This window comes from Alexandromys fortis, unplaced genomic scaffold (genome assembly GCF_014885135.2).
Source record: "Alexandromys fortis isolate MF-2015 unplaced genomic scaffold, M_Fortis_MF-2015_v1.1 scaffold_210, whole genome shotgun sequence".
In the NCBI taxonomy this organism is placed as follows: domain Eukaryota; kingdom Metazoa; phylum Chordata; class Mammalia; order Rodentia; family Cricetidae; genus Alexandromys; species Alexandromys fortis.
In genome coordinates this window covers 220,355-242,556 of record NW_026068101.1, presented here as the reverse complement: position 1 = coordinate 242,556, position 22,202 = coordinate 220,355, and the positions used below count along the sequence as shown (strand labels likewise).

General features: G+C 37.8%; 1 protein-coding gene and 1 pseudogene across 1 annotated transcript in view; both read left to right on the top strand.

Moving 5' to 3' along the window:
- Positions 1 to 22,202, top strand: part of Psme4 (proteasome activator subunit 4) — a 123,203-nt gene that overhangs the window by 54,908 nt on the left and 46,093 nt on the right. Inside the window, exons 15-21 of the mRNA XM_050123880.1 lie at positions 2,613 to 2,711; positions 2,946 to 3,015; positions 3,777 to 3,844; positions 8,067 to 8,282; positions 9,296 to 9,453; positions 11,012 to 11,107; positions 18,376 to 18,431. Of these exons, the coding sequence (XP_049979837.1) occupies positions 2,613 to 2,711; positions 2,946 to 3,015; positions 3,777 to 3,844; positions 8,067 to 8,282; positions 9,296 to 9,453; positions 11,012 to 11,107; positions 18,376 to 18,431 (763 nt within the window). The remainder of the gene's footprint in view (positions 1 to 2,612; positions 2,712 to 2,945; positions 3,016 to 3,776; positions 3,845 to 8,066; positions 8,283 to 9,295; positions 9,454 to 11,011; positions 11,108 to 18,375; positions 18,432 to 22,202) is intronic.
- Positions 3,911 to 5,894, top strand: LOC126489554 (lysophospholipase D GDPD1-like; annotated as a pseudogene).

The window sequence follows — 22,202 nt, the reverse complement described above, 5'->3', positions numbered from 1 at the left end:
TGTGGAGGGGTAAAAAGATTCTACTTATTGCCATGTATTCTTCTCCCACAGATGGTGTGCAGCCAGGAGTGTTCTTGAAAGTTACCTACTTAGTGACGTGTATTTTACATTTTCAAACTTTGCTTTAGTGACTCTGAAGTTTGTTTGTTTGTTTGGTTGGTTGGTTGATTGGTTGGTTGGGTTTTCAAGACAGGGTTTCTCTGTGTAATAGTCCTAGCTGTCCTAGAACTAGTTCTTGTAGACCAGGCTGACCTTGAACGCACAGAGATCCACCTGCCTCTGCCTCCCTGCCTCCCGGGTGTCTGCAGTTTAAAACTGAAGTGTTAATGCATGGATTCTAATGTTTCTAAGCATAGAGAGTTGTTAGCTGAATAATAATTGCATTAGATAAGCTTGAACAAGTGTAAGTTATTGTTGACTTCAGAATCAGTGTTAATGACTACAGTATATAGTAAGTGTCTGTAAAGAGGATTACTAATTCTCAGTTGATGGTACAGTGTGATTAGGGGCAGTGAGTGAGTATTTGTTCTATACCCCAGACTGACCTTGCCAATCTTTCTACCTCCTTCAAGTGCTGTGTTTATAAGGGAGCATCACCTTGCCTGACATTGACTACATTTTTTAAATTGGTAATTTAAAGTAATTAAGGAGAAAAGTTTTAAAAATTATGCCATCACATAATAGGAATTATATATCCTCAGTATAATAATGTTATGGTGGATTAAAATTGATGTCCTAAAGTACCCATTCGTCTGACAGTGACTCATAGCTATGGGTATATGGTTTTTAAAATGACTTTCTGTTTCTTTCCTTCCTTCCTTCATTTGAGATTAATCAACATTTAACATGATCATCTTGATTAAAAGCTAAGCTATACTACACCTACTAGGGAATATATGAGTATAGGTTAGCTATAGTAATTAATACACACCCATTGTCCTAGCATTTGCTTTGTTTTTCAAGACAGGGTCTCACTATGTAGCTCTGGCTCTCCTGGAACTCACTATTTAGACAAGACTGCACTTGAACTCAACAGACCCTGCCTGTCTGTGCCGCCAACCCCCATGCTGGGATTAAATCATGAGCTGCCACACCTACCTTTAGTCTTAGCACTTGAGAGGAGGACGTAGGAAATACAAGAATTCAGTATCATCCGCAAGGCAGCATGACCACATGAGACCCTGCTTCAAGCAAAAACAGAAACACAGACATCAGCAAAAATAGACTATAAAGAATCAAAAGAAGTAAACATAAACCAACTCTTAACAAACAAGACATATTTCTCACTTTTGTATTTGTTAATCCATTCCTTTATGTAGGTTAAGATTTTTTTTATATCACTGTACAATTAAAATAGACTTCTTTGTTGTAATAGGAGCGGCGGGGCTGCGTCCCCGGCACCCCGGCCGCCTGGCTAGCTTATGCCCCGAAATAACAACACACAAAGTGTATTCTTTTAAACACTGCCTGGCCCATTAGTTTCAACCTCTTAACCCATTTCTAATAATCTATGTAGCACCACAAGGTGCGCTTACCAGGAAGATTCTAGCCTACGTCCATCCTGGATCAGAGTTCATTGCGTCTGTCTCAGAGAGCAGAGCTATCGTGTCTGCCCGGGAGAGGGGAGCATGGCGTCTCTGAGCTCACTTCCTCTTCCTCTGTTCTGTTTACTCCACCCACCTATGTTCTAACCTATCAGGGCAAGCAGTTTCTTTATTTAATTAACCAATGACCTTCCTCCATCACTTCAAGTCTTTGGGGTTTTGTTTGTTTTGTTTATGTATGTATAGTTTTTTTTCAGGATAGGGTTTTCTGTGTAACAACCCTGGCTGGCCTTAAACTCACAGAGATCTGCCTGCCTCTGCCCCTCTTAGTGCTGGGATTACAGGCTTGCCCCTCCACTGCCTGGCATTTTGTTTTATTTTTGTGACAGGTGTTGGTTCTGCATCCCAGGCAGGCCAGCAACTTGCTGTGCATCCCAGGCTGGTCTCAATATACAATGATCCTCTTGTCTCAGTTTCCCAGTTTCTGGGATTATGCAACATGCCCCACGGTTGGCATGTTTCTATTGTTTAAAGTAGATATAACAATTTGTACTTGATACTTGTCAGAATGACAAATTTTAAGAAATAGATACCCACAGAATTTTCTGTTCTATCAAGGTGTTTGCATTGCATTTGGATTCCATCTGCTGTAAATGATACATCACATTTCTATTTCAAATCAGCCATTGTTCTTCAAATGCTTTTTGTTTGTCTTTTAACTTTTTCCTTCCTTACCTTGTTTTCCCACTCCCTTCTCTGTGTGCGGGTGTGTGTGCTACTGTACATGCATGTGAGGTCAGAGGACCACACTTGACAGTCTGTTCTCTCTTTCTATAATATGAATCTAGGGATCAAACTTAAGGTAAAGATGCCAATCACCTTCACTTGAAGAGCTGTCTTGTCAGCCTTCCCAAGTGTTGTTTCAGTTAGATTTATTACAGAGACCTGAACATTTTACTTCTCAGTTACTGTTGAAGTAGTTCAAGTATTATTTTCTTTAATGTTCTACAAGGTGGTTAATTTCTAAAGAATTACTCTGATTTGGGTGCTTATCTTCTGTATCAACAGGTAGCCCTTCAGAAGGTCTTTAACTTTTCTGTTTCTCATATATTTGAAACAAGAGTTGCAGGACGCATGGTAGCAGACATGTGCCGTGCTGCTGTAAAGGTAAGTTCTATTGTATTTTTATTTTTGTCTTGCTTTGTAGCCCAGGTTGTCCTCAAACATTCTGTCTTCCTACCCAAGTTCTTCAGTGATGGGTATGGGCTTAATTCATCATTTCGTCAGTACTTGTTACTAAGACACATTGATCTTGCCAATAAAAATAGTGCTGCTTCATATTTTGTGACTCGAGTATTTATCAAAAAAAATGACAATTTATTTATACAAATACATTTTCAGTGCTGCCCGGAAGAATCCTTGAAGCTCTTTGTTCCTCACTGCTACGGAGTTATAACACAGCTTACAATGAGTAAGTCAGAAAAAGGAAAACTCATTATTCTCTCTGTGTGATTTTAGATAAAGTCTCTCTTCACTCCTAAAACTCAGTTAATATCAACATATTCTGAATTAGGTAGTATTTATGTTTTATCTATCTGTCTGTCTGTCTGTCTGTCTGTCTGTCTGTCTATCTATCTATCTATCTATCTATCTATCTATCTATGTAGCCCTAAAAGTCCTGGAACTCACAGAAATCCATCTTCCTCTGCCTCCTGAGTGCTAGGATTAAAGGTGTACACCCTTGTGTCTCTGTTTCACACAAACACACAATGTGTCTTTGAAGTCATGCCGTATTAAACTAATATTTTTATGAAACACTTATCCAGAGCTACTTTGAAAATGTCAGCCTTTTTGTGAGATGTCACTTGGCAGGAATCTTAGTTAGTTTATTGATTTTCAGTTTTGATTATTTTTTTTCCCTTGTTTTTTTGAAACAGGGTTTTCTGCATAGCCCTGGCTGTCCTGGAACTCACGCTGTAGACCAGGCTAGCCTCAAACTCAGATCCACCTACCTCTGCCTCACGAGTGTTGGGATTAAACGCATGCACTGCCACTTCCTGTTGATTTTCTTAAAAATTGATTCCATTTCCCTGTGTGGTGACTTCACTTTTTTGAAGACCTAAGTCTCCCTGAAAGAGTTTCTGAACTATTAGGGAATATAAAATAGGAATATTTTAGCATCATATATCCATGGACTTATGACTCTTTTATGGTGCTGTCTTGCCATTATAGATGATGATGTATTGAATGAAGAAGAGCTAGACAAGGAGTTGCTGTGGAACCTTCAGCTTCTGTCTGAGGTATTGTAAGCATTTGCAAGAAAAGTGTTTGCTTGCTTCTAGAGTTCAGTTTTTGTTGTTGTTGGATTAATGTTAAAACATATAAAAAGTCAGATATTTGGGCATTTACTATTGTTGTTACTGTTAATTTGATGAGACTAGGTCTTTTTAAATTTTTACACCAGCCTGGAATTCATGGTAATTTTTCCTTCTTGGGCTCCTGAGTGCTGAAATTGTAGGCATGCACCGGCAGGCCCAGGCTCTGAAATTCTCAGTACAGTTTTAGAAAGATAGAAATGTTCCCAGTCCAGTTTTCTGTTAAAAAATGAATAACCAGCTGTGCCGAGGGCACCCACTGGGGGCGAGCAAACCTTGAGCAGCTGCTGCTACCACAGCCTTTGCTACCGCCACAGCGCAGTGGGGTTCAGAGGCCCAGAAGGTGGTGACCGAGGATGACATCTACCGCGGCTTTTTGCCTTTTCTCTACCCTGGGAGGAGGGTATTTGGTCATGTCGTTCCTGTGCTTAAATACTGAACGTTGTTGCACCAGAGAAAGAAACAGTGATTCCTCAGTAGGCACATCTCTCACCACGGAGGTGCTGGAGAACACAATGGAACTGATATATTGACTGGACTGCCATATCACAAAAGATGTACAAGTTGTAGTGTCTCATGATGCAAATCTGAAGAGGTCAACTGGGATCAGTGTAAATGTCTCAAATACTGTGAGCTCCCACCTTACCATTTCAGAGAGTATGCAAGTGTGAAGGAAAAGCTAACTGCATTCCATTGCTGAAGGAGGTGTTTGAGGTTTCCTGAGACCCCCTTTAACATCGATATCAAAGTCAACAACAGTGTGCCCATTAAGAAGGCCTCAGAATTGGTGAAGCAGTATAAGAGAGAGCCCCTAACTGTGGGGCAGTGCCAGCTCTGCAATTGTAGAAAAGTGCTACAAAGAGAACTCAGATATTCCTACACTCTTAAGCCTACAGTGTGTTCTGCTCATCCTTGGCCTTTTCTTTACTGGCCTCTTGCCCTTTGTGCCCATTCGAGAACAGTTTTTTGAAATTCCAATGCCTTCTATCATACTGAAGCTGAAAGAGCCACATACTATGTCCAAAGGTTGGAAGTTTCTTATCTGGCTTTCTGGTACTTTATTATGTGGAAAGCTCTATTCGACTACCTCACTGCCCGGGGCATCCAAGTATATGTTTGCATGAGTACAAAAGAACGTTTGATTTGAGAGCAGCTGGAATGATGACAGACTACCCAACAAAGCTGAAGGATTTCTTAAATTATATTTCAGCATAGAAAAGGCCCTCAGAATTATTCAAAGGCAACATGACATGAAAAGATCTGAGGAAAGGTGTTTTAGCATTGTTTTTTCCTGAGACGTCCCAAGTGGTAGAAAGGGTTAACCAGTCAAGTTTTCATTACCTCATTTTAAAGCCTATGTGGGAATGTAGAAACTTCTCTATACTGTATATTTTTTTGCAACAATATTGCACATTTTCTATTGGTAACTTGTTATGAGATGTAAGTAGATTACTCACTGATCAAGATGGAGTGTATGTGATGCAGTATTCTATTGTGAATCTAAAATCAAAGACTAAGGCCAAATTGGGCATTAGCCATCACCGAGAACTAGATCAACTGCCGCGCCAGCGCGGGCTGGAACCAAGAGTCTCGGCGGAGGGTGTCCAGGTTGAATGAATACACAGAGCACGAGCTTGAGGTGGAACAGCTTCTCTTTATTGTCTGCTGGGCTGGTTTTATACCATGGCACCAAATGAGGAGGGGGCTGCGAAGGGACTGTAACCTGACCCTGGCAGGGATCAAGGACTGGTCACCACGCACTTAAAATTCCTTCCTTCCCCGCTCCAGGAGCAGAGGGAATTTATTATGTTTTCCTTGCAGATAAGCACCTCAAATGGGGGCAGGGATATCAACTGGGGGCTGCAGTTCCCACAATCAACTACAGTAGAAGAAGATTATTGAGCTGGACTTGGTGATGCATTCAAATCCCAACACTTGGAAGGCTGACGAGTTCAAGGCCAGCCTGGGCTATATAGTGCTCTCCAACTTTAAATTTTTTTTTTTTTTAAAAAAAAAAAGAAGAATTGGGTTAATTAGCATTTTAAAGTCTAGTTTCTTGAGTTCTTTATATATTTTGGACATCAGACCTTTGTCTGTTGCGGGGTTGGTAAAGATCTTCCAGTCAGTTTGTCTTAGTGACAGTGTCCCATGAGCAAGGAAGTCAAGACCGCAAGGGGGGCACCCACCCACTGAGACAGTGGGGCTGATCTAATGGGAGCTCACCAAGGCCAGCTGGACTGGGACTGAAAAAGCATGGGATAAAACCAGACTCTCTGAATATGGTGGACAATGAGGGCTGCTGAGAAGCCAAGGACAATGGCACTGGGTTTTGATCCTACTTCATGTTCTGGCTTTGTGGGAGCCTAGCCTGTTTGGATGCTCACCTTACTAGACCTGGATGGCGCGGGGAGGACCTTGGACTTTCCACAGGGCAGGGAACCCTGACTGCTCTTTGGACTGGAGAGGGAGGGGAAGGGGAGTAGGGTGTGAGGAGTGGGGGGAGGGAAAAGGGAGGGGGAGGAGGCGGAAATTTTTAATAAAAACAAAATAAAATAAAAAAACAGCAAAAGAGAAAACAAAAATTTAAAAAATAAAATAAAAACAATTATTTCATTAAAATAAACAAATAAAGAAGAAAATCATCGAAGGCCATTACAGCCTCTTTGAATTGTCTAGTCATGTTGAGGTGCATTTTAGTTAAAGGGAAATAAAGTGGAAGAAGAGCCCTACAGTAGAGGTTTAATAGTTGACCAGGTGTGTGCTGTTGATAGAGGGCAAGCCCAAGTAAACAGCTCATTACGCAGAAATCGCCTCTGTGGGCTGAAACAGACTTTGCAGTTGCAGTTCTTAATGGGCACGCTCTGAGTGCAATCTTTTCAGGTGTTAGATAGTGCTGCTGTGTCTATTTTTTAATGTCTTCAAAAATAGACTTTTTAATTGTAAATTTAAGAGAAGATCCAATTAGTCATGTTTTTATGTTTCCTCTAAAGAAATACACGATTCTTACCTTTCGGGCTTGACTTGACTGAACATCCATCTCGATTGTGATACCACAGTCCCAGTAAAGGTTAAGGCGGTGGGAGCGCAGCCCCCTTGCAGGTGTTTTTAATGTGAGCCGCCTGCTCTCGATCTTCAGGAGTAGGCCTTCTGCTACTTTCTGGTGGGACTTCATGCAGACCTGTTTCTTACCTGTGTGACTGATTCCCATGATCTCAAATTGAGAGATAACTAAAATATAGACTAGTGAACGTCTTTTGCCTAAATTATGTCTCTTGTGTGGGGTTTGCCCCAGATAGCTGTGAAGGATGGCCTTACTCTCCCATCTGTTGCTTTGTTGTTTAAACTGTAATAAAGTTTTCCAAGAATAATAAAACAAAACAAAAAAGGAATAACCTATTACTTAGGATATTATCAAAGATTTGGAATTTTTATTTATGTTATATTTTGGATTTTTGTTTGTGTGTTTGTCTTGTTTTTCAAGACACGGTTTCTCTAAATAACAGCCCTGGCTGTCCCGGAACTCAGTTTGTAGACCAGACTGGCCTTAAACTCACAGAAACCCACCTGCCTCTGCCCCCTGAGTGCTGGGATTAAAGTCGTGAGCCACCATGCCCAGCTCACGGTTTGTTTTTTGGGGGGACTCGGGTTTGTCACTATATAACCCAGGCTGGCCTCAGACTTACAAAGATCTGCCTGGCTCTGCCTCTAGAGTGCTGGAGTTGAAGATCTGTACCAACATGCCTAACTCTTAGAAGAGCTTTACCAGTCAAGCTTGCATTTTATTTATGAGTTAGTTTAGAAAGTTAAAAACGTATTTTGTTTTCTTTAAAGGTATATGGATTCTTTTGAAAAAGATGATACTTTGGCATGTAAAAACATAGGTGTTTTGATTTTAAAAAGTTAATAATTAAGGTATAGTTAAAATGACATTTTTGAAATGATTCAAAGTCATTTACAGAAATAATGTTTTTTTAAGCACTGTAATGTCAAATACTGAACCTTGAATTGATTATTGGTTCTAGATGTAAAGCCAAATTTGTTCTTGAGTTTTTATTTCTTTTTTGAGAAAGGGTTTCTCTGCATAGCCCTGGCTGTCCTGGAACCACCACTGCCTGGCTGCCTTCAAGTATTTTTTCTGTCTTTTCAGATTACTCGTGTAGATGGGAAGAAGTTGCTTCTGTATAAGGAGCAACTTGTGAAGATTCTCCAGCGAACCCTACACCTCACCTGTAAGCAGGGCTACACACTGTCTTGCAATCTTTTGCATCATCTTCTTCGTTCTACCACACTAATCTACCCCACAGAATACTGCAGTGTGCCGGGTGGCTTTAACAAGCCTCCTTCTGAATACTTCCCTATCAAGGCAAGCATTTTCAATCATTTTGGATTAAAGAATAAATATATTGGTTTCTTTTTTAAAAATAATTCAGAGGTATTGTTTCTTCCTGCTGTGTATAAAAATGTCACATCTTTTCAGGAAGTTTTATTTATTTATTGAGTGTGGGTATTTTGTTTGTTCGTGTCTGTGAGCCATATATGTGTCTACTGCCCCCAAATGATAAAAGAGAGAACATCAGATCCCCTGGACCTGGAGTTGCAGAGTTGTGAGTCACCACATAGGTATGAAATCAAACTGCTGTGGCCTGGGAGAGAATTCAGTGTCCCAGTTCTTTTTATTAAAGTACATTGCTTCTAACTTATTAGAGGGCTAGAGAATTGGCTCAAAGGTTAAGAGCACTGGCGGCTGCTCTTTCCGAGGTCTTGAGTTCAATTCCCAGCAACTTATGGTGGCTCCCAACCATCTATAATAATATCTGGTGCTCTGTTCTGGTGTGCAGGGATACATGTAGGCAGGATGCTACATAATACATACATGCATACAAACAAACAAATACAGAACAAAAAAACCTTGTTATTGGGATTATTAGACTCATTCATTTTAACATGTCATGAAGCTAAAACTCTACCCTCTTTTCCTGCTACATGGCCTGGGCTGGACTTGATGTTGTAATCGTCCTGTGCCAGCCTCTCCTGTGCTGTGATGTATAGCTGCTGTGTGCCAACATACTTGAATGGTTTTCTGCTTTTCTGCCATGGCTGGGCCATATCTCACCTCATTAGTTATACATTATCTCAGGCCTAAACTAGCTACCTTCGTATGAACGTCCTTTCTTTTCTGCAAGAAATGCATATTAAGTGGCTTTTAGGGAGACATTTTTCAGGGGTATAATAATAATAAAGGAGTAATGATATTGTCATGGGTCTTTTTTGCTTGTATCAACATATTATTTCTAGGTCTGATTTTAAATTTATAAATGTTGTGTATACATGTGTCTCTCCAACTTTACAACTTAGTGAAAAGCTTCTCTTTCCTAGGACTGGGGTAAGCCTGGAGATTTATGGAATCTGGGGATCCAGTGGCATGTTCCTTCTTCAGAGGAAGTTTCTTTCGCCTTCTATTTGTTAGACTCCTTTCTTCAGCCTGAGCTCATCAAACTCCAGTGTTGTGGGGATGGAGAACTTGAAATGTCTAGGTTAGTTTTCTTTAGTAGTATCTTTCAAACTTTAATACCTGCCTCAACATCCATATCTGATGTATATGTTTACTTTTTTTTAAATCTTTTTTTAAAGATTTATTTTATTTTATTTTATGTGTATGAGTGTTTTGCTTGCATGTATATGCCTGGTAGCCACAGACATCACAAGACTTTGGATATCCTGAGCCACAATGTGGATGCTGGGAACTGAACCTAGCTCTATGATTCATAACATATTCAATGTTTGTTTTGAAAATATACATTATTGAGAAAAACATTGAACATTGTGTAAATTCATCAATGTTGAAACAGGTTCTTGTTTTTTTGGTTGTATAAGGTTTGTTTTTGTTTTTTTTTTTTTTTTGGTTTTTTTTTTTTTTTTTTTTTTTTTTTTTTTTTGGAGACAGGGTTTCTTATAGTCAAGGCTGGTCAAAGATGACCCTGAACATCTGGTCTTCCTGCCTCTACTTCCCATGTGCTGGGATTATAATCATGTTCCACCATTCCCAGGTTATACAGTGCTTGGGATCAAACCCAGGACATCATGCTAGATAGTCACTGGGTTGATCATCTTAGTCCCATCAAAACATTTTTGGTTTTTGTTTTTTTTTTGAGACAGATTCTCACCATGTAGACTATGCTGGAACTCAAGAGATTCGCCTATCTCTGCCTCCTAAGAGCTGGGAGTAAACATATGCACCCACCGCACTAAGCCCACCTACCCATGTTAAATACTAAAACTAATTCCCATCTTAACCCTCCCAGTTTTTGGCAGAAACACTTCTACTTAGCGATTTTACTTGCTTATTTTGGAAAGTGTAGGTAAGGTATACCCCTTTCAAAGGAAAGACCTTTATCTGTCTACTGAACATTAAACTTATTAAGTAGCTCTCATTGTTGACATTGAGTTTACTTAACTGAGATTTTCTTTCTTTTCCATAGGAATTTAATAAGAAATAGTTATTATTGAATCCATTAGACTTTTATATTTTACAGTTGTTTTGAAGATTCCTAAAATAATAACAAGAGATTTAGTGTGTTTCAAGTCTGCTAAACTTCTTTTTGGAAGCAAATGTGTGTGCAGCTAGATTTTTCTTTTTTTCCTCCTCCTCCTCCTCCTCCTCCTCCTCCTCCTCCTCCTCCTCCTCCTCCTCCTCCTCCTCCTCCTCCTCCTCCTCCTCCTCCTCCTCCTCCTCTCTCCTCCTACTTTCCCTCCCCCCAATTCCATGTTTGAAATGAAGTAAGATAGACATTCTTGGTATTGTTTCTTATTAGTGGTAGTTATTTTTGTATTTAATTAATTAAATTAAAATTTGCTTCTCAGAGTGCAGTTAGTCAGTACATGTTACTAATTATTTAAAACCTGTTTAAGAAGGCCTAATATCAGCAATAAATATATTTATGTTGTGTTACTCAGTGATAAGCCAGTACTTTTCTGCTCATGACCATTAGATAAAGTTTTATTCTTCTCCCTAGATTCTAGATTTTCTAGAAGTCTTGTTAAAAATGTCTTAGGAATCTTCTAAAATAAGATAATGTGTTTTGTGTTGAATAGAGATGATATTCTACAGAGTCTGACTATAGTACACAGCTGCTTGATTGGCTCAGGGAACCTCCTACCTCCGTTGAAAGGAGAGCCAGTTACTAACTTGTAAGTAAAGAACAAACCTACCTGTTTTGCTCTTTTGCCATTTGACATATTTTAAGTTTACCTACTTCATGGGCTATTCTTAATGTTGTTTCTGAATTGTTTGATCTTCTATATTTGTAGCTCTTAGGGCAAAAACACCTAAGGTATAATAATTTAGGTCTATGAAATTCTTAAAGGCTTTATACAGATCTTCATATGGTAGCAAAATAGAGTATCTTCAGATGTTAATACATTTAAAAGTAATAGCTGGGAGGTAATTTAGGATTCATACTTTAATTTTTAAAAAGCAAGCAAACAAATAAAACAAACCCTATTTTGCCAGTGGTCAGCATTGACTTAGGATCCTGCAGATGAGTGTTAGTATTGCTCTTCAGTCCATCTTTTAGAATGTTTAATCCGATGCTGGCACTGCCACCTGGGCAACACAAAATGGAGATGCCATGACATGATACCATGCATGAGCTTGGCACAAATGGGTCAGCAGCCGGATATTAACTCGGTGTTCTGAATCCCCAGCATCTGTCTCATTGCTGAGAAAGCTAATGAAGACCACACAGGAGTAGATAGCTGCCCTTAAAAATTAGGGATAGAAGAAATTATTTGCTGATTTTTTTTTCAATTCAATCATAAAAGATTGAGGTAAGAATAGTTTAAACAGGACATGACCATATTTTGTATAGTCATTTGGAGTTATACTTTCCAAAACATAATTGCCTCTTATTTTACCCTAAAAACATTTATCACTGAACTTTAAAGTGTTAAGTTTAAAAGTAGTAGTGTCATTTTAGGTCAGAAAATCTGTTTTAAATTTGTTTAAGATCTTGCTAAGTCTTTTAAAAAATTAGATTTTCACCCATATAGTTTATAGTTTATACAAGAATAATTTTGCCAATATTTTTGTTAAGAAAGGTCGATTTTCAAATATATTTTAAAATGAGAGCCCTTTGAGCCTTTTCTCTTTAATGATCTTAATCCTGTACCATATTGTAAAAACATCCCTGTATAGCACACACAATGCTATTTCATGCTTAGCAAATTGGGTGTCAGTAGAGCTCTACAAAAAGTGTTAATAGGGAGACTTGTGACATTTAATGCAGTAGTTTGTCTTAAGAGCTCAAATGTGTCTTACGGTGGTTGGGATGCAGTAGTAAGTGGGCAGTTGAGGAGACTCATGTGTTTGCCTTGCAGTTCATCTCGGCCTGTAGCTCTGCCATGTATACTGTCGGAATGAATTGAGGCATGTCTTCATCTTTCTTCCTGAGATTTTTTTGTTTGGTTGGTTGGTTGCTTGTTTTTGTTTGAGATTGAGGTCATCTTTTGTAGCTCTGGCTAAGCCTGAAACTCACGTCAATGCTTCTATCTTAAGCCTCCAGAGTATTGGGATTGCAGGTGCGAGCCACCAAGCCTAAGTTTTCTCTTTTGAAGTAAACTTTCATCATGACAAAGGTTCCTTATAACCCGGATTCAGTGGCTCACATATGTAATCACATATATATATATATATATCGGAGAGGCTGAAGTAGGAGAATTGCAAGTTTGAGGTCAGCCTGGGCACATAGCAAGATTTTGTTTGACCCTTTCTCCCCTCAAGAAAAATTCCTATGCTTATTTATTAGAATGCCATTTTGATTTTTATATAATGATATGCTTTATCTGATAATATGCATATATTAATAAATATATAATACAATAACACCACTATTTAAGTTCTAAAATTGACACTGAGTTCTATTCATGGGGTTTCCACCAGAAATATGTTAGACTGAAAAGTTTTATGCTTCAGATTTTTCAGATTTAGCCAGATATGGCGGCTCATACCTTTAATTGTAGCACTCTGGAAGCTGAGGTAGGAGGTTGGAAAATTTGAGGCTGGCCATAGTGAGACTTTGTCTCAGAAAAAGAAAAATGGGGGTAGGTGGAGGCAGAAACCTTCACTTTTAGAGTAAAAATTTAACGGAAAATATGAAATCATAAGAAACACATTGAATATAAATGTATTTTAAAATCATTGAGCAATTTACATCTTAAAACACGGGTTCAGTATCTGCACAGACTAATAACTGCGTTATGTAGAGTTAGAAGCAAGCAACCATCTCTTTGATTTAAATTGCCAAGCAGAAACTTAAATTTTTTACTTTATTTTCTTATTTTATATGTGTGGGCATCAGATCTTCATGGAACTGGAGTTACAGACAGCCTTGAGCGTCGTTTATGTAGGTCCTGGGATTCAAGCCCAGGTCCTCCTGGAAAGCAGCTAGTTCTCTTACCTACCTAGTGGGATTTTTTTTTTTTCCTTAAATACACTTTCTGTTGGCTTTGAAGTAGTTCTTAACAGGATCTTCCAGTGATAACTTGTATTGTCTTTATCCAAAAACGGGAAGAACAACTTCATGGTTTTTTTCCTGTGTGCACCATTTTCACTTTCATTACAGAAGGTGGATGAATACAAAACTAATAAAATAGCCTTTGAAATTTCTAAAATATTTGTTCTCTTATATATTTATATTAAAAGAGTTAAATTTCCAAATCTAAATTGAGTGGGGAAAAAAAAAAGTTAAGTCAGTGGCTACATCCTGTGACACAGTGACACACTGGGTGTGGAGTGACCAGGATTATCAGGGATTGTCAGCAGACCCAAGCCAGGAGAGAATAACTGAGGTAGTCTTAGTCTGTAGGGAGAGAGTGGAGTAATGCAATGCCTCAGGTGTCTGTAATACCTCTTGTTAGCTTTACTAAGTTTACTTGTACAAAACACCAGATCAAATTTGGCAATTATTAGCAATTCAAGCATTGTTTTTTAATTTGTACTTAAACTTTTCATCCAAGTCTTGCTTATATAAAACGTTTCATATTCGGTTACACTCAGAGTCAGATTACTCAGTACCAGGTTTGCTCTCTGTATTTGTTAGCAATATAGGACAAATACCTCTGGAAAACTGTGATGGAAAGCCATAAACTTACTTGACTTCTAATGGAGTTTATGTGATGATCTTAACTTCACTATTGGGGAAATGGTTACTAAACACAAAACTATTTCTTATGCTATTCAATAAATAACAGACAAATACAAAAAGCTAAATCTAAAGAATAAAAGTAAATGATGGATCAATGTAGGTCACTAAATACCTGTAATCACCATAAACCTTCACATGGCAAAATATAGATACGATAAAAGGTCCTCGGAGGTAATTAAGGCTAAAAACTTGTCACTTTAATACAATTTAAAACTGTGAATTTTAGCAGTTCTGCTCATTGCCATGCATTGCTGAACGAATCTTAGAATGGAATCTCTCTGCTTTGTTCCTGGGACTTTAAGAGAGGCTCTACTTCTGCAGTAGTTAATGCATACAGCTCTACCTGTGGAGTAAAAATTGGAATATGTCTTTCCATTGCCACATAGGAACCTTGGACATTTGCCTTTACTCCTGAAATCTTCAGTTTTCTCCTTTTTAGTCCACTTTTTGTTAAGATCTTTTAGGTCTAATCAGCTATTAGAGGATGCAGAAACTAACATCTAAAAACAGGGTTACTCAAGGTAGAGGAGTCACCATTTTCATCTCAGAATACTTCTTTACTTCGTTCCCCTTTCCTCTGATCTGTTACATCATAGTCAAATCATTCTTTGAGATCTCAACTTTTACTAACTATCCACTCAAGAAAATTCTTACCGTCTAAGCTTGAGACCATTTCATTGATGTGTGAAAGGATGTGTTGTGTATACAATGAGGGGCAGGGCTAGCTAACCTCTCTTGGCACCTCCAGGAAACTACCCAGCACTGCTGGGGAAGCTGCACACAGAACAGGAAACAGTTACTACTCCACGGTGAGTAACCCTGTTTTCTCCTTATTTCGCCTTCTGATTGTTTTCATTGTGTGTCGGACATGAAAATCTATTCTCACAGTTACTTTTAAATCTCCAATGTGAAAAGTTTCTCTTAGCAGCCCTCTGGTCACATGGTAGCATAAATAGAGGAGCTTTTCAGTTTTGTTATTTTCAGCTGTTATTGATGCAGATAGCTGGGTACACAGAAATGGCCAACTGTCTCTTGTGAAACACTTGTGCTAAGTGCTAAGTGGGGAAAGCCTGCCAGTGGCTTGATTTCAGGAGAGGGTGAGGTTCTTGGGAAGGCAAGGTGTTCTTTTACATACACACTAGAAGATTGTATATAATATTGTTTATTCCTATTTCATGACAATTGATCTAGTCTTTGTACATACCTGAACTTGTACTGTATATTTTGCTTTTACGTTTTTGTCATTTCTTCCCGTTTCTAGCATCCTCTGTTTTCCACCAGTGATTATTGTTATTGTTCTAGTGCTACCTAAAAGCATACCATCTAATGGTACAGATAATGTGACAGTGCCTCCAGATTCTAAGATGTTTTGCTACAGTTGGGTGGCCTGGTCTAGGAACAGTGGCGATGGTTTTACTTCATTATTATTACATACGTATGACTGCTTACAGTATGTTTTGTTGGAGTTATTTTTCAGAATTGCGTTTCATTAAGACAAATAATGTATGGAACTTAAATTATAGATTTTGCTGCTATTGCTTTTGTTTATTTGTTTTGTTTACTTAGCCCAGGCTGGCCTCAAATTTGGGAAGATCCTCCTACCTCAGCTTCCTGAGTATATAGGCATATACTACCACATATGACTATATATATACTTGTTAAGACACATTTACTGTAAAATGTGTCAAACCAATTAGAGTTTAATTTGTGATAGGCAGAAAGATAAAATTTAAGTTGATTCTTAGATAAGTGAATGTAAAAAAGAATTCTGGGTAACAAAATGTTTAAATTTAATTAAGTACCATATATCTGAATAACGTGAAAGTTGTACATTAATTTTTGTTTCAAAATAGAAAAAGAATAGATCATTTTGTAGTTTAATATTTTAAAATTTTATACAAGGTAGGTTTTCTTTTTCACTATTTGATATTAGCTAGCAGACTACCAAACAATGATAAATGATAAAAAAGAAAGCACTTCAGAATTGACACACAGATTTAAGAAGTTAGCTTTAGCTTTTCTAATGATACTTGTTTTCAAATGGGTGATGTTAGAAGAGCTAAAAATGCATATAATGAAACACTCCAGACTATCAAGTAAAATCCTTCATGTGTGCGGTATATGCATTGTATGTGTCTGTGTATAGGCGTACATACTTGGAAACCATTGGTTGTTATTGCATGTCTTTCCCTGTTGTTCTCCATCTTACTTTTTAAGACATGGTTTCTCTCTGTGCCTGGGCTTGCTGCTTTGTCTAGAATGGCTGGCCAGTGAGCCCCAGAGGTTCAGTTTTATCCTTCTTCTCAGCACTGTGCCACCACAGGTGCTGGAGTCTGAACTCATAGCCTGGTGCTTATGCAGCAGGTACGTTATTGATGGTGCTGTCTCTGCATCCCTTTGGTATTTTGATGCAGTAAAAATTCTAGGAAATCAATTACTATGGAAGTTATTTTTAATCTTATTAAGGCAGTGTGACTGACTAATGCACTTAGTATTATGTGGTAGTGAGCATGAGTTGAGTAATGAGTAAAGCTGTATTTTTGCTTTAGACAACTCGTAGATTTGTATCAGCAGGGAAGAGATTTCTGTTCTCTTATATCAGCTATGACAAACCCTTCCCTGTGCTCTACCAAGAAGGTGATGATAGCTCCTTTCCCTTTTCATTGTACTTTTCTATTTAGTACTGAGGGCTAATTTCAGTAGAGACTTGAAATTTATTGTTAAGAGTTCTTATTCTTTACTGACTTTGCGTTTTGGATACATATTTATTTCTGCTCATAAGAAGTTAACAAGATGCTGAAATTTGTAAGCTTTGCCGCAGATTGAAACTCTATAGCAAGAAAGCAAACTTTGAGAAAATCTCAGAAAAGCAAATTAGCATTTTATGCTATAAAATATTAATGAATTTTAAAGTACATTAGTGGAAAAAAACATTTCTTGTTCATACTCTGTAGGTTTGGTCCTGAGATTTGCTGTCTTAGGCACTGAATTATGGTGAGCAGCATAGCTGAGAAACTGGAGCTTCAGTCCTCTGACGTCATTTGCTATGTCAGGATTTATTAAGTCAGACATTATGACGGAAATAATGCTTTAAATTTAGCTGCTTTGTGGGGTACCCTTGGGGATGTGTTAAATAAAAGTGGTGTTTCCTTCCCCATTATATGTGTTGTAAGCTCATTAGTGCTAGGTAATAACTGCAGTTTCTGTTTATTATAAAGTAGCTCTGGGTTGGGTTTGTTCACTGGTTCCTTTGCCTTTGTATTCATGTTCCACCTCTTAGGAGGTGTCTTCTCTTTACTAGAATAGCCATTGGGCCAGGTCTTGTAGTTTGAAATTTTGAAAATTGAGATAGACTCCCATTGAAGATATACATACGTACATACACACATATATATATGCATGTGTATATGTGTGTGTATATATATTCAGATGTATAAATTCATAGTCTCCCATAAGATGTATTCTTGTAAATCTATAGGTAATGCTCAGCCATTTGTTGAATTTAACTAGCTTGGTCTGACCGTACTGTTGTATTTTGTTTGGGCAGATTTTTGGGGTTTTTAAGACAGTTTTACTTTTCTAATTCAGGTTGGCCTAAAGCTTGCTATGTAGCCCTATCCTGGCCTTGAATTCACCCTAATCTTCATGCCTCAGCCTCCAGAGTACTGGGGTTACAGGCATGAGCCACCATGCCTAGCTTGTGACTGATCTTTGAGATTTAGTGTTCTATGTAACAATTTAGAAATGTCATTTGACTACTTTGTTAAGAAAGGTCCATTTCGCTGGTTTAAAGAGAAAGAGCTGTTGCTTATAGCTCTTATCTCTTATAGAGAACCATGTGTGCTATTAGGTGCTTCAGCAATAAAAGTTGACAAACTTTAAATTATAATTATATAATTATGAAGCTGAATTTTCTTTGAAGATGAATAAATTCTTATCAGTGAATATAAGCTTTTCCACTTGAATGAATATTCAGTTAACAATATATGTTCATTGAGAGATGATTTTTTTCCCCTTGAAAAAAGGAACTAAAGGAACATTTTCTTTAAGTTAGTTGCTAAGTTACTATGCTTCTTAATGAAACAGCAGCATTAACCTTCAGAAATGTAAAGAATTAAAGTACTGGAGAATAGAAATCTATTATAAATGCATTACCTTTGTTTTAATTTAAACATTGTAACAATGAGGTTTTTTTTTCCTTTGACCTTTTGTTTTGATATTATTAATAAATGAAGCTCTCTTGTTTTTAAACAGAGTACCAAGTATGGTGTCCTTAGAGGAAACAAAATTGTATACTGGACTGGAACATGGTATGTGAATACTTACTGAAGTAAGTCTGTAGAAGCTATCTGTAACAATTAGAATTGAGTCATTTTATATTTATGGTTCTTAGATTTTTTTGTAGTATATAAAACATACTCATTATGCAACAATCATTTTCTTTCTCTTTGGGAAACTAGATGTTTATTTTTTTTCTGAGACAGGGTCTCATTATGTAGCCCAGAGTGTCCTTAGACTTGGAGATCTGCCTCTGGCTTTATAACTATTATTTAAAGAATTGCCAATAAATAACAGAGATTGACTCCATAAATTGAATTACTTTCTGTGTTCAGATGTAAGCTTTGCTACTATGTAACATGCATTTAAGTTTTAATTTTTTTTTTAGCTTAAAAGGATAATTGTTGGTTTTTGTATGTATGTGTACTTTTCATGGTCACAGGACAAGATGTCAGAGTGAATTTTCTTTACACTGTGTTGATTCTGGGGCTCAAGCTCAGACTATCACTAGAAAGATCTTTATCAGCTAAGCCATCTCACCAGCCATGTTTTAAATTCTTTTTTTTTTTTTGTTTTTTAAGTATGATATTTTAATAATTGAAAAAAAGAAACAAAGGAAGAGAGTAATTCGATGAACGTCTTGAAGGACCTAAACTTACTGTCAAAGAAAAAGTAATTGGTTATTAATAGAGTTATTAATGAGGACAAGAAGTATTTTTAATGGTTACAGAAACAGGCCACATTATACAAGCATCTACAAGCAGATTTGCTTTCACCGTGGTTATTTGTTTAATTTTCTTAAGACTGTAGAGTGCTTCAGCTTTACTGACAGGGCAAGTCAAGAAATTTAAGCTGCACTCAGCTGTGTGTAATGCATCTTGTGTGGGTTTATTGTCTCATAACTTTTCTCTATATTATAAATGATCAATGCTACTTTAAAAAAAACAGTCACATAAAATAATTTGTCAGAGAATTGAATTGCTTCCACATGGTTGTTTTTTAAACCTAGTAATGTTTTTATATGGACAAGCATCCACAAATAATAGTTGGCCACATACTTTTACTTAAATATTGTTTTTGAATTACTGGAGATTTTTAAGCAATGGGGTCTCATCAAGTAGCCCAGGCTGGCCTCAGTCTCCTAAATATGAAGATTAAACACATGTTACCATGCTTAGCATGGACAAAAAAATTCATTTTAAAGAAAATCTGTGTCTGCCTTTTTTTATTTACTAACATGGCAAAAAAAAGAAAACCTTTGATTCTAAGATATTTGCTTTTGTTCACTCATAATATCACATATTTCTTTTTAATCTTTAATTTAATGTGTATAAGAGTTTTGCCTGTGTATAGGCATGTATGCCATGTGTGTACAGTGCCTACAGAGTCCAGAAGAGTGCATCAAAATCACAAGGACTGGAGCTGCAGATGGTTGTGAACACTAGTGAGCCCTGGGAACCAAACACAGGTCCTCTGCAAGACCTCTGAGAACCAGTGAGCCATCGCTCGGTCCCCTGTATTACACATTTCTTAAAGAGGTACAGACTGACATCTAACAAAAGCAACTACATTGGTTTCATTATAAAATGCAGGCAATACTATTTATTGGCATATGCCATCAGCCTGCACAGAAATTTCCATGCTTTATTTAGGCTTCCAGCAACAGTCTTCCAGGGAGAATTCTGAAACTGATTCCAGTGCTGTCTTTGCTGCAGTACAGATGATCAAACCCAGGTGTGCCTGAAGGCTGAGCAAATGCTTTGCCGCTGTCTGGTTACATTATTTTCTCTAAATTTGATCAACTATTCTCTCCTTTGTTTGAAAAAAACTATGTCTTTTTGTAACAAAATTAACTACACCGAGGCATCTGTTTAGAGCTATAGCACTCAAAAAGCAAGATAATAAAATTAATGAAAGTGCAGATATCAAAGTAACTTGGATTTTTTTCCCAATATCTGTTTGGAAATGAACTGGCCTCATAGAATTACTCCTGAAATGCTTTTATTAAATGCATGATACTGTTGTCTATTTGAAGAATAGTTCAATTAATTGGTGATCCAAGCCTGCTATCTGGTTCATTCGTCCTTCTCCTTGAAGAAGCATCCATAGTGAAACTGCCTTACCTCGCGTTACATTGTCTGTCTATTGGCCGGGTTTAGAGTCTCCTAATAGCTACCATGCAGGTGTCCCCTGTTACCTTGGTTTCAGCTACGACAGTACAATTGAACACATCATTAAGGTGTTCAAGCTGCTAACTCAATCGTCTGTGATACACATCCGAAATTTTACTTCAAAGTTCTACGAATTTGGATTTGAAATTTATATAAAAATCCACTTAGCCACAATTCATAGTATTTTGTAGCAGGCGAGCTAATTAAAAACAGCCTCTATAATGAAGCTGACCTATTATACAAAAGTCTGCATAATGTCTCTATTACATAGCTGAGTTTTTTAGGAGAGACAAGCCAAAGCATCTACTACATCATTTTGTCTCACTCATGCGTGATGCCCTCATACATTTGAATAGAATTTCAAAACCCGCTTGATTTTGACACACCAGTTTCTAGCAGCTCACATAAGTCACAGATGCCTCTGAGTTTCAAATCGTTCTCTGTAAGAGATTTGGAAGCAGGATTCAGCAGCTGTCTCGAAAGACAATTTTAATAACTATTTATAGTTTTTCCTCCTCTGAAACCCATGTAGAGCCTGGCTTTAGTGATGCAAAATCAACCAAGGAGGATACAGTGGTCACAAAGCTAGTTGTTAATGGGAGAGAATAAGAATTAAGTGAACAAATGAACTAAACGCGATACATTACAGCTAGTGGTGCAGAAATAAACCAGAGGATGTCAATCTAGAGAAAGGAAGGAAGGGCAAAGGTGGACCTCTGTCAGCAAGATGCCTAGAACGATCCAAAGAAAGGTGCAGTTTTTCTTGTTGGGACTTCAGGGACAAAAATTGACACTTCACACACACTCCCAAATGCAAAGGTAGCGGAGGAGAATATTCTAGGCAAAAGCAACCGCATAAAGCAGCGTTTACACGGGAACAAAAGACTGTGCTTAAGAAAGGAACTGGAAAAAAAATAAAAGTGCATTTGACATCTGCTTCTGGATAAGAAGGAGAAAGTTGCATTAACAGACCTTAAGGACCTCGCCTCACACAGACAAGAAGACTTCAGAGCGGAATGCACAATGTAGATATGTTCTGGTTACAATTCGTGGCTGCTGGAAGTTTGAAGCAGCGGCTCTTTGTCTACCTATCGTCAAGGAAGCCCGTTAATGGAAAAGTGGTTGAAAGAGGTTCTTTTAAGAACCAACAAGAAAGTAATGTTATTTCAGAGAGCTATTTTGACAATAAAAATACATGCTGCTGAATTTAATCTAAGGACGAAGTAATGGGAAGCATGAAAGACGGCTCAGTTGGACTCCAGCAGTTATTTAGAAGTTTCTTCAAAAAAATGGAAAGGGGAAAGAGCGAAGAATAAAGGGATCAGACAAAAATTAAGAGTTTCATCTCAAAGTCCAAAAACCTTGCTGAGGAATCAGTCTCCATGACTGGACTAAAGCCTAAAATAGGTCTATAATGTGTTAATTTTACTATCATTAGAGCAGAAAAATAAAAATGGAGCTGGCATAGATGGCTTAGCCGTTAAGTGGCTTGTTACTTTTCTAGAGGAATGGAGCGTGGCTCCCAGAATCCATGCTGAACAACTAACAACTGCCTCCAGCTACAGCTCTTGGGGATGTCTCACCTCCTCCAGGCTCTACAGGCACCTGCCTTGCATGTGCTAATACACACAC